The sequence below is a fragment of the Budorcas taxicolor genome, chromosome 12 (genome assembly GCF_023091745.1).
Source record: "Budorcas taxicolor isolate Tak-1 chromosome 12, Takin1.1, whole genome shotgun sequence".
Lineage (NCBI taxonomy): Eukaryota > Metazoa > Chordata > Mammalia > Artiodactyla > Bovidae > Budorcas > Budorcas taxicolor.
The window spans coordinates 23416609-23430014 of record NC_068921.1 but is presented as its reverse complement, the minus strand read 5'-3'; the positions used below and the strand labels follow the sequence as shown (position 1 = coordinate 23430014).

General features: G+C 40.2%; 1 protein-coding gene across 1 annotated transcript in view; it reads left to right on the top strand.

The window, feature by feature from the left end:
* FREM2 (FRAS1 related extracellular matrix 2) overlaps positions 1 to 13406 on the top strand; it is a 156213-nt gene that overhangs the window by 102803 nt on the left and 40004 nt on the right. Inside the window, exon 7 of the mRNA XM_052649935.1 lies at positions 12743 to 12892. Within this exon, the coding sequence (XP_052505895.1) occupies positions 12743 to 12892 (150 nt within the window). The remainder of the gene's footprint in view (positions 1 to 12742; positions 12893 to 13406) is intronic.

The following is a 13406-nucleotide window of genomic DNA, read 5'->3' as shown; positions in this document are numbered from 1 at the left end:
GTATATCAACTAAATGGCAGTGGTCTTAGCTCCCTCATCAAACCCATCCATCTCCCTTGAGGTCTCTTGAGTACCATGTGTGGCTTTTCTGTATACACAGTCACATGCACACATTTCTTTTGACTTTGACTAGAATTAATTGTTGTTATAGCAAAGAAGCAACAAGTACATATTTCCTAGAATATGGGAGACAGTCTGTCTTCCTTCCCACTTACTGGCTATTGATCTTGAATTCCTGGACTTCAGCTTCTGTATCTGTATCTATATAGTAGAGATGATAACAAACCTACCTCAAAGGGTTATTAGTGCTTAAAACAATTCAGGCACACTAAAAATACTCATGGACGTGAGTTTGAGTGAACTGCAGGAGTTGGTGATGGACAGGGAGGCCTGGCGTGCTGCAGTTCATGGGGTCGCAAGGAGTCAGACATGACTGAGCGACCGAACAGCACTGAACTGAAAAATACTCAATTAATGTTTGCTATTTTACTTGTCCTTTCCTTGCTGATTCAGATGGTAAAAGAATCTACTTGCAATGTGGGAGACCCAGGTTTGATCCCTGGGTTGGGAAGATCCCCTGGAGAAGGGGGATAGCAACCCACTCCAGTATTCTTGCCTGGAGAATTCAATGGACAGAGGAGCCTGGTGGGCTACAGTCCATGGGATCACAAAGAGTCAGACACGACTGAACAGCTGTGTTATGAATATTATTTTATGTTATACTTACTTCACGTAACAGTGTATCATGAAAAACTTTATGATGGTACCCATAAACTCGAATAATTCTTTTCAATGGCTACACAATATTTCACAGTGTGGCTGTAATGTGTTTTAAAAATTCTCTACTGATGAGCATTTAAGTTGTTTTCAGATCTTTCTTCTGTTACACACGTGAGATAGTAAATATCTTCTTCACATATGCAAAATGTCTTTTATTTCCCTAGTGTTTATCATTATATTAGGTTTTAGATGCCATAAAGAATAGTGGTTAGGGAATTGTACGTTGAATCTGGGTTGAGAAATCAACTAGTGAGTTATGATCAGCTTTCCTTCCTGTCCCTTGTTTATATGAAACAAATATTAAAAGTCTTAAAAACACTCTTCTAGAGGTGGGTTCTCAACAGTGTTTGTTGAATAAATAATATTCAGGAATCCTTCTTCAGAGGCTACTGGATGGTAGAAAACTCTAATGCCCTTGACATTTAAATTTTATTTTAAACTTATAGCAACCCTGAAAATGACGAAATCAGAGTTTGGGAGTAAAACCAGATTGACAGTAGAATCTCTGATAACATCGTCTTTTCTGGAGAAAAGCTCCCCACATATTCTCAGCTGAAATCTTGGAAAGACTCAGTCCTTAAGTTATAAGCATTTTTAGACATGTCCTGTCTTTTCTTTCTTCTTTCTGAGGCAGTTATAGTTGGCAAGGGAAAGAAATGTCAAAACATGCCTTTAAACTGATATATACTAAACCTATATTTGAACTTTATTTTTCCAACAGGAATTTTGAAAATGCTTGTTAAAGACTAAATATGAAGTCGTTCTTAAGAATGTTTATGTATTTTTTGAAAGAAAAGTACAGAAAGGCTCAGTGAAAATTATTTAACACTAGTTTTTTAAAATGTGTTATTTATAGAAGGAAGTTAACCTGATTTTGTTTTTCTTCCTATTGACAAAAGTAATACATGCTGCTTGGGGGAAAAAAAAAAAAAGTAAACTGTAGCAAATTAGTGTGTGAAGAAACGCATAGGAAAGGAGGTAAAATTTCCTCCTAATCCCATCTCTCGGAAATAACGAGTCAGCAGTTTGATATATATTCTATATATATTCTACACCACCTTGCTTTCTCCTTATTGGCTTCATACAGCCTTCTTGCATCCTTTTATTTTACCTATTTTCCTCCAGTTTAGTTTACAGCTATGTTTATAAGTCTTTTTGTTCTTTAATCCAGTCTGTTGGTTTTAAATAAGAAATTCCCTTATCTAATTAAGTAATATATTTGTGCTTTTTATTTGGCATCTGTCTGTATGGATTTTTCCTTTACAGCTTCTTCTTTTGTCAAGAAAGTTTTCTGTATCCGTTGTGACTGTTATTTTCTGCTGATCTCTGTCCTATTGGTGGCAAATCATAATTTTAATGAAGATAAAATTTACTATCTGCCTGACAAAGTTTACTGTCTTCAAAAAGACAAGGACATGGAAGGGTTTAGAGGCCCATTTGTAACTTCCTTTCTGTTGTTTCAAGTTTCAGTTTCAGCATTAAGTTGAAAATATCATTTATGATGATCATTTATGCTTGCACTAACTAGTTGGATTTACCAGCATATTTTATCAGTTGCTCAGCCAAGTCTCTTTCATTCAGTTCTTCTCTTTGATTTTTTTCTGTACTTTTAGCAATTTCCCAGTGTGTATCTATAGGTGAGTAAAACCTTTGTCTTTGATCACTGAAAATATCTATATTTTGCCCTTGAATTCTGTTTTCATCTGGTTTCTTTGATTCCAGTATTGGTTCACATCCTTAAAATACCAGCAGAAGCATTTACTTTTGGCTCCACTCACCACTATGAAGTCCTGTTGTTCCGTTACATTTTTAGTTCACAGAAATGCTTACCTTCTTTTGAGCACAGCTGTCCCATTCCTTATCAAGTGTAATAATGATGAGTGAACATCTTCAAATCTACCAAAAAGAAATGTCATGCTGTCTTTCATTTTTAATCTCTCATTACTGCTGATGAAGCCAAGTAGAGGGTATAAAATCACAAAACTGTCTTTAACCAGACATCAATGTCTTACTAGCTTTTATATATACATATATACCTTTAAAAAAGGAAAGGAAAAAAATCAACTTCCTAGCCTGGTATTTCAGTTTATGAATGAACTTAATACAATCAGACTCCTTCTGGGGGATTTTGCGCTTGTTTTCGGTTGTGCCCTAGTATAAATGAAGTACGACATGCACCTGTGTATGTATCTTTGTACATTTATGTTAACATTTCTGTATGATAAACTCCCATTTATTGAATTGTGGGGTGAACGTTATGTTCATTAAAATCTTGTGACCACCTTTTGTATTATGACCTCTCTCTTGCCCTAAAGTTAGTTAGCTTAAGGGCACACAGGGCTTCCCAGGTGTCTTCGTGGTAAAGAATCCACCTGTCAATGCAAGAGACAAAGACATGGGGTTGATCCCTGGGTCAGGAAGATCCCCTGGAGGAGGGCATGGCAACCCACTCCAGGATTCTTGCCTGAAGGATTCCATGGATGGAGGAGCTTGGCGGGCTACAGTCCATGGGGTCGCAAAGAGTCGAACAGGACTGAATCAACTGAGCATACACACAAGGACACACACTTTTTCTTGGTATGGATCGTAATCCACTATTTCCCTGATGTGTGATTTTAGGCAGATCTCTTTATTTCCCTAATCCTTAGTTTCCTTGTCTGTGAAAACAGGACTCACATACCTCATAGGGTGGCTGTAAGGATGAAGTAAGATAGTGTTGTATCTAACCACGAATCACTGTTTGCTAAAACACTGACATAAGCAAAAACAACTGCACATTGCTGAGACCTGTAGAGGTTTTCAAAAACACTGGTGCGATGCATGGATGGAACGGGGGGTATATGTAAATCTCTGTACCTTCTGCACAATTTTGCTGTGAACTGAAAACTACTCTAAAAAATATAGTCCACTGAAAAATGAGAAAGAAAAAGAGACAGTGCTGGTGCCTAGGGGTCACCCACCGGAAATTCTGATTCGATAAATGGGAGGTGAGACCGAGCCTCAGTACCTTTAAATCTCCTTGGATAAATCTGATGCACATCTACCCTGGAAAAGCCTGCAGGCTAAATATTTTAAAAGTGAAAGTTAAAAAATCTCTTGGAGTTCATGGTGGTGGCTTTCCCTCGCCCCTGTGGGCTTGCTCCAGATTCAAATGGCTGCCCTCCACGGTCATTTTAGTGCAAAGACAACTTCTTCATCCTCCTGAGGCTTTATAACCCCCACTGCCTGCTGCTAAGGACTGTGGTCTTCTAACTCACCCACCACAAAGACACACAGTCAGTTCCCTACATACGAACGATTCCATTCTGACAGCACACTGGTGAGTCCAGTTTGTTCCTAAGTCCAGCAAAGTTAACCTTGGTAAGCAGTGATGGCTCAGATGGTAAAGAAGTCACTTGCAATGCAGGAAACATGGGTTCAACCCCTGGGTTAGGAAGATCCTCTGGAGAAGGAAATGGCAACCCTGAAAATTTTTCTTGCCTGGAAAATTCTGTGGACAGAGGAGCCTGGTGGGCTACAGTCCATGGTGTCCCAAAGAGTCAGACATGACTGAGCAAATAACACTTTTCACCCAACGAACACAATTTGCCATATAGTACTATAATAGGTTTATAACTGTAACTGTGCTATAATAAGTTAATAATATATACAAAACACAAACACAAAAAATTAAGACAGCATTTTTATTTATTTATTTTTCCACCCTTGCTTTCTCCTACAGAGTCCAAAAACTGTTCTATACATCTGTGTCTCTTTCGCTGTCTCGCATATAGGATTGTCATTACCATCTTCCTAAATTCCATATATATGCGTTAGTATACTATATTGTTTTTCTTTCTGGCTTACTTCACCCTGTATAATAGGCTCCAGTTTCATCCACCTCATTAGAACTGACTCAAATGTATTCTTTTTAATGGCTGAGTAATACTCCATTGTGTATATGTACCACAGCTTGCTTATCCATTCATCTGCTGATGGGCATCTAGGTTGCTTCCGTGTCCTGGCTATTATAAACAGTGCTGCAATGAACATTGGGGTACACGTGTCTCTTTCAATTCTGGTTTCCTTGGTGTGTATGCCCAGCAGTGGGCATACTGGGTCATATGGCAGTTCTATTCCCAGAAGAAAACATTTTTAATCTTATAGTACAGTAGTATCAGCTACATTACTGCTGCTTTTACACCTGCTTCAGGACATTCTGGGTTCAAAATGAAGATATTGTATTACTGTACTCTATACAGTACGTGTGTGCGTGCAGGGATTGAACCTGTATCTCCTGCACTGGCAGGCTGATTCATTACCACTGAGCAACCTGGAAAGCCCGCTGTACATAGTACTGTATAAGAAAGTACACAAAAGCGCAACCACTTGTAGAGGATGTGCACACTTGATAATTCAGACATGTGAGCTAACTTTTGTGTTTGGACATACGAATGCATGTTCGCACCTTTGAAAGTTCTCAACTTGAAGGTTCGTATGTAGGGGACTTCCTGTATTTGTTCATTTGCCTGGCAAATCAATGGTCCTATTTTACAGGATGTTCATTCATTCCACAAATGTTAACTGAGCAATCTATGGCCAGGCATTGTTAGGAAAACATCAGTGAACAAAGGAGGTTGAATTCCTCCCCTTTAGAGAGCTCAGAGCCTATGGGAGATGCAAACCTGCAGGGGCTGGAGGGAGGCAGGGCTCTGATGGAGAAGACAGGAGACTCCCTGGCACAAGTGACTTCTCAACTGAAACCCGAGAGGAGCAAGAGTTATCCCGATGAGGAGGAGGGAAGAGTGTTCAAGGCAATGGTGATGCCATAGTGAAGACTGGGCTTGCCACATTTGACATTCAAGACACTGGATTATTGGATAGAAAGGAGGCCGAAAGGCAGTTTAAAAGGCAAATGTTTTTAAAACCAAATGTTTGGTGTTTTACAAACCAGCATTTTCAATTAATAGAAAGATGGTTAGGGAGTTTGGGATGGACCACTGCTGTATGTAAAATGAATAACCAGCAAGATCCTATTATATAGCACAGGGAACTCTGCTCAGTGTTGGGTGGCAGCCTGGATGGGAGAGGAGTTTGGCAGAGAATGGACATGTGTATATGCATGGTTGAGTCTCTCTGCTGTCCACCTGAAACTATCACAGCATTGTTAACCGGCTATTGATCAGTCACTAAGTTGTGTCCGACTCTGCGACCCTGTGGACTGCAGCACGCCCGGCTTTCCTGTCCGTCACTGTCTTCCGGAGTTTGCTCAAATTCATGCCCATTGAGTCGATGATGCTCTCTAATCATTTCATCCTCTGCCGCCCCTTCTCCTTTCCCTGCATCAGGGTCTTTTCCAGTGAGTCAGTTCTTCGCATCAGGTGGCCAAAGTACTGGAGCTTCAGCTTCAGCCTCAGTCCTTCCAAAGAATATTCACGGTTGATTTCCTTTGGTATTAACTGGTTTGATCTCCTTGCTGTCCAAAGGGCTCTCAAGAGTCTTCTCCAGCACCACTGTTCGAAAGCATCAATTCTTTAGCATTCAACCTTCTTTATGGCCCAACTCTCACATCCATACACGATCATTCGAAAAACCATCGCTTTGACTGGATGGATCTTTGTCGGCAAAGTAACGTCTCTGTTTTTTTAATACTCTGTCTAGGTTTGTCATAGCTTTCCTTACAAGGAGCAAGGATCTTTTAATTTCATGACTCCACAGTCATGGTTCACAGTGATTTTGGAGGGCAAGAAAAGAAAATTCATCACTGCTTCCATTTTTCCCCCATCTATTAACATGAAATGATGGGACTGGATGCCATGATCTTGAGTTTTTTGAGTGTTGAGTTTTAAGCCAGCTCTCTCCTCTTTCACCCTCATCAGGAGGCTCTTTAGTTCCTCTTCAGTTTCTGCCGTCAGAGTGTTATCACCTGCATATCTGAGGTTGTTGGTATTTCTTCCAGCTATATGCCAATATAAAATAAAATATTTAAAATAAAAAAGCCTGCTTTCAATCCTAAGAGCACTGAAACACTTGACAGGCTTTCTGCAAAGGCATTACCATGATGAGATTTTCTTTGGTGGATGGCTTCTGGTTAAGAACCTGGCTGAGTGGCTGCTAGAGGGGTTCAATGGTGGCTGATGCTGACTGCATCTAGGGTAGTGGCCATAAACAGAGAAAGAAACCAGGGGCGGGGCAGTGGTGGTGTGTCTACTGCGAGTTTGCCTGGAGGTGCCCATGGCATGGGACTGTGTAGGCAGCTGGTTATCAAGGTCCAAAGCTCAGAAGAGAGATCTGAGTTGGTAATAATTTAGGGAGGTTCTTTTGTATTGTTTGCAGCACTGAACAAAAAGACGGCATAAAAGTTTTGGGGTTTTTTTTTTTTTTTCATTCAGTTCTAAGCAAACATCTTAGAGCTACAACGCCTACTTGACTGATAGTCCAGGTACACGTGAGTAAATAAGATTTGGCTCCAGATAGCAATTACTCCAGGCACCTCTTCCTTTCATCTCCTGAGACACAAAGTAATTGTAAACATCAATCTAGACACCACAGACTCAGCAAGGGGAAAAAGTTCACTTTTTCCCTGTGGGGAAAGACTTGAGTTATTTTCCCTTTGTCTTCACTGCAGGTGTGTGTGTTGTGTGACTTGCTGAGCCGTCCTCATCAGCTTTGTTTGTAAGAAATAGACGTGATCCTATCTGTGTTGTTTGTGTTGAAAGTCTCTCCAACCTTGAAAGGCATATTAATGTTTAATGAACTAAAACAGACTTTTCTGTAGTCAATGCCTTGATCTGTGCCCTTTATTTAGAAGTGTTAAGACCACAAAGGATACAGAGAGTAAAGTTTGGCTTCCCCTAATTTCACACTATGTCATGTGGCCAATTTAAAACTTTCCTTGTGGTGCTCACACACTATTTGGATATAACTTATCTTTTGTTTCCAGAGGGAATAAACATGCGTTCTGCCGTGTTTTCTGTGGATGATGGAGTGGTGAAGAATGACGGTTTTGTGGCATTTTGTGGGTGTGGGCTGTGGCATACACGACTTTAATTGATCGTTCTCTCATTCCGGGTAGTAATAGCAGCTGCTGACTTTTCTCTGCTAAGACTGTAAACTTACAAGACACAGCGTGTATTTAAGATCTGACTCTAGGGACTTTCCCAGTGGTCCAGTGGTTAAGACTCTGCTTCCAATGCAGGGGGCATGGATTCAGTCCCTGGTTGGAGAACTAAGATCCGTACCATAGGGCACGACCAAAAAAAATTTTTTTGTTCACAAAATTAAATGGGTCTTTTTTTCTGATTTGCTTGAAGTTGTAATGTGAATATTAATAAAACTAATAGACAAAGGTCTACGGTTTACTTAACTTTTTAGAGAAACCAAGTGCCCATATAAAAACAAACAAGCACTAACCAAAAATAGGTGAGTTGAAATCTTATTTATAAATTATAATAATTTGCAAGAACAAGCAATTTTTTTGGATTTTGCCCAGATGTCTTTCAGCTGTTGACCGTTTTCATGCATCTATTCTCTCTTCCTTTCACTTGATTATAATCTGTGTATTAAAATGTCCAGTAACCTCTTGCCAGTTATTTTGAGTGATTATTTATAGCTCAACTCATTGCTTGAGAATGTTTAAGTCCTTCATATTACCTGAGATTCTGTCCAAATGATGACAATTATAAATAGTATTTAAGTTTTAGAGATGGATGATGAGGTATTGAGAAATTGAAACTAGGCAGTTAACAAGAGTTATTTCTCTTCTAAAACTATTCAGTTGTGTTTTAATTTCATTATAGTCACTTTATACTTTAATCACAAAGATTTCAAATTGATTGGTAGATCGATTTTCCAGTCATCATGAGTAGAGCAGAGAAGAAGAGAAATTACGTAAATAACTCAAATCCATAGATATGCCAAAGTCCATCTTAAGGAAAGAAAATTCTTTCTTAATGCCTTCTATTACCTGCGGTAGTAAAGTTGAGAGATTGAGGATTAAAATCCTCCTTCCATGTTCCCTCTTTCTTTCTGCTGGCGGTAACTACCTGCTACACAATGGCGATATGATAATGTTTGCATTATTCCCATAAAACTTACTATGTATTGTTACATGCACCGTTACCTCCCACCTGTCTCTCTTTTCTTCTTCTCTCTTGTTTTCTCTCTCTCTCACACACACACAAAGAACATAGGTCAGACACATAATAAATGTCCTACATATGGTAACTGTTATCATTACTCTTCATTCTTAACAGCAATTAGGATTAAAATTTTTCAGAGTACTATGTAAAACATTTTTTCTTATTGAAATGCACATTGAGCGATACCATAAAAACACGTGATCTACAGTTGACAGAGTGAGTCTGAACACACACAGGCAGAACAAAGCTTTGGCTCTGTGGAGCCCATGTGGTGATTAATGATCACCTTCCCTCACATGATTTTATTCTGTTCTACCTCTAGTATGTGTCTGGGAGGCATAGAGAGACAGGACAGGAGGGATCGTTCTTAAATAGGAGGTCTTCCTTACTGCACTTCCCAGATCTCCCCCATAACTCTAATCTGCACAATGATGTGGTTTGTCAAGAATGTAAAGAGGCTTAGATTACTTGCTGGATGCCAATGATCGGGCCTCTGCCGTGATTATGTTAATGAAAGCCTTTTAAAAGACATACAGATGTGCTTGGTGCAGCTGTCTGGTCCAAGTAAGCATTTTCAGGGTTCTGTCTTCACCTTTGCCCCCTACTCAGGTGTGAGAAATGTAAGGAATTTATTGGCTTGTATTTGAGGTCCACCTTAGCTGAGGTGAATAAGATTAACACCTTCATCCACACACATCCCCTGACATGCCCAGGCACCCTCCAGGTCTAAAGGATGAGAAGCCAGTGAAAGTATGCTATGGGCAGATTTATTGTTTCGTGAACCAAAGCGTGCAGGCAAAATGTCCAAGGTTGGTTGTGTATTATTCAAGAGTCTAAGGAGCTCTATGCTTTTTTTTATACACCCCTTAGGAAGAAACAAAGAAAACACCAGTTTCAATGAAGATGATTTAATTTGTGGACAGGAAAATAAAGAACCTTTACTCCACTTGAGCAGTGCCCCAAACTGGCTTTCCTGTGTGGCTGTGAGCCACGATTGTAGAGTTTTGTCTGATTTTTGTGTTTGGTAATTCAATTAGACGCTCTGAAATGGGATAGTCATTTCCTGAATGGCCCTGCCTTTTAGGAAACACTGATGTGAGTGTGAATTGTGTGACCTTTTAGACTTAGTCCTTTGGAATCTTGTAAAACCAAACACAGATAACTAAAATGTCTTGAGCCAAAGGCTGTTTGCCTTATTATGTGAATGTATGCAATTAATTTATCTTTGTTAATGGTTGCTTATAAAATAGCTCACAGTGGGTAAAGTATATGCTTTATATGCTATTTCTGCCTTTTCCCATGAGCCTATAAATATTTCAGAATAAGTCTGGGGATTTTTTAAAGTAAGCTCACAAATCATCTCTCTACTTTCTTCATTAGTCAGCTAACTGCAGTCCCTCAGACTTACAGCTGTTTTGCAAGGTAAACTGCTAGTCACAAGGGGAATTCATCACCAGTACTGGAAAAAAATATAAAGTCTCCAATGTAAGTGTCTATTTTAATGACCTGAGTCACACAATTTTCATCCATGTTTAAGACAAATGTAAACTCCTTGGTATGAGATTATTTTTCTAGTGGAACCTCCGTTGGTATAGAGTTCCCTCAAAACCTTATCAGTTCAGTTCAGACTCTCAATCGTGTCTGACTCTTTGCAAACCCATGAACTGCAGCACACCAGGCCTCCCTGTCCATCACCAACTCCCGGAGTTTACTCAAACTTATGTCCATTGAGTCGGTGATGCCATCCAACCATCTCATCCTCTGTCATCCCCTTCTCCTCCTGCCTTCAATCTTTCCCAGCATCAAGGTCTTTTCCAATGAGTCAGTTCTTCACATCAGGTAGCCAAAGGATTGGAGTTTCAGCTTCAGAGTCAGTCCTTCCAATGAGTATTCAGGACTGATTTCCTTTAAGATTGACAGGTTGGATCTCCTTGCTGTCCAAGGGACTCTCAAGAGTCTTCTCCAACACCACAGTTCAAGACATAAATTCTTCTGCACTCAGCTTTCTTTATAGTCCAACTCTCACATCCATACATGACCACTGGAAAAACCATAGCCTTGACTAGATGGACCTTTGTTGGCAAAGTAATGTCTCTGCTTCTGAATATGCTATCTAGGTTGGTCATAACTTTCCTTCCAAGGAGTAAGCGTCTTTTAATTTCATGGCTGCAATCACCATCTGCAGTGATTTTGGAGCTCCCAAAATAAAGTCAGCCACTGTTTCCACTGTTTCTCCATCTATTTCCCATGAAGTGATGGGACCAGATGCCATGATCTTAGTTTTCTGAATGTTAAGCTTTAAGCCAACTTTTTCACTCTCCTCTTTCACCTTCATCAAGAGGCTCTTTAGTTCTTCTTCACTTTCTGCCATGAGGGTGGTGTCATCTGCATATCTGAGGTTATTGATATTTCTCCCGGCAATCTTGATTCCAGCTTGTGCTTCATCCACCCCAGCATTTCTCATGATGTACTCTGCATGTAAGTTAAATGAGCAGGATGACAATATACAGCCTTGATGTACTCCTTTTCCTATTTGGAACCAGTCTGTTGTTCCATGTCCAGTTCTTACTGTTGCTTCCTGACCTGCATACAGGTTTCTTAAAGAAGCAGGTTAGGTGATCTGGTATTCCCATCTCTTTCAGAATTTTCCACATTTTATTGTGATCCACACAGTCAAAGGCTTTGGCATAGTCAATAGAGCAGAAATAGATGTTTTTCTGGAACTCTCTTGCTTTTTCGATGATCCAGTGAATGTTGACAATTTGATTTCTGGTTTCTCTGCCTTTTCTAAAACCAGCTTGAACATCTGGAAGTTCATGGTTCATGGTTCTTGTATTGCTGAGACCCCAATTCAATTCCTGGGTCAGGAAGATCCTCTGGAGAAGGGACAGGCTACCCACTCCAGTATTCTGGGGCTTCCCTGGTGGCTCAGCAAGTAAAGAATCTGCCTGCAATGCGGGAGACCTGAGTTTGATCCCTGGGTTGGGAAGATGCCCTGGAGAAGGGAACACTTACCCACTCCAGTACTTTGGCCTGGAGAATTGCATGGACTATATAGTCCATGGGTTCACAAAGAAACAGGGCTGAGCGACTTTCACTTTCATTGGACTAGAAGATGTCATTATGCAAATAGTCTCCAAAGTGATAACTCAGTAGGACACATGTTGACCAGTTGGGCCAAATTTATAAAATTTCAGTCTTATTTGTTTTGTTTCATTTTGTTGCTGTTTTACCAGCTAAACGTTTAGGAAATGCATTTAGGAACCATTCATAATTCCACGTACAGGGGACAAAGTAACTCATATGCCTCAAAATAAGAATGTTCCATTAGAGGGACTTCCCTGGCAGTCCAGTGGTTAAGACTCGGAGCTTCCACTGCAGGGGCCACTGATTCGACCCCTGGTCTGGGAATTAAGCTCCAGCAAGCTGCAAGACACGGCCAAAAAAAACCAAAAACAAAAAATAAAAAAAGTTTCATTAGACACTTTACTGTGTGTATTTTTGTTTTTCAACAGAGACATTTTGATCTGAAGCCCTGTATAAGTCTAGACATTAAAGAGATGTCATCAGGACCTCCCTGGTGGTCCAGTGGCTAAGACGCAGTGCTCCCAAAGCAGAGGGCACTGGTTTGGTCCCTGGTCAGGGTTCTAGGACTCTCGTTCCGCATGGCATGGCCAAAATAAATTAATCAAATATAGAGGTGTTATCTTGCTAAAAGGAAATAATATGAGCTTATAAGGATGTCTATGAGATGAGGCTAACTGTTCTTTGTAATTACGTATGTAGAGTTTGATGTGGAAAAGCAAACGTCACAGAAGCGGTTTCTGTTTCCTCCTTCACAGAGCCCGTCTTCTACTTTGGAGACGTCGAGTACTCTGTGGATGAGAGTGCGGGCTCGGTGGAGGTGCGGGTGTGGAGGAGTGGCACTGACCTGTCCCAGGCTTCCAGCGTCACCGTGACATCGCAGAAAACAGACCCTCCCTCAGCCGATGGTGAGCAGTTTCCTTCAATGATTCTTTTTGATTATTCTACAATTTTAAACTTCTTATGACAAAATACCTTAAAGTCCAAATACTTCACTTCTGTTGAAGCAGTCTGATTGAATGTACTTTTTTCCTGACGTTATTGCTATATAGTAGGTAAATTTACACGCTGTTTACTATTTTGAGAAAAGGCACCCCGGGGCCACAAATCGAAAGCTAAGCTATAAACATGTAGGTCAAGAACTCTAACTTTGAATGCCTTTTTTTTTGCCCGAACGGGTTCTATCTATAGTTGGCAAATCTACCATTGCTGAATCCCATGACGTCATCTGCACAACAGGAATAATCTTGCTGGCCACGCTTTCAGAATCTAGTGACATTTAAGTATCATGCAGGTGTGGATCTCTGGCTTAGCTCCCTCTTCATTTTAAACAAACATCCCCATAAGTACTTGAGCCCCAAAGACTTTTTCTACCTTTCATTATACAATCTGTCCTAGTTGACATGTGCTTGCCTTTGACTC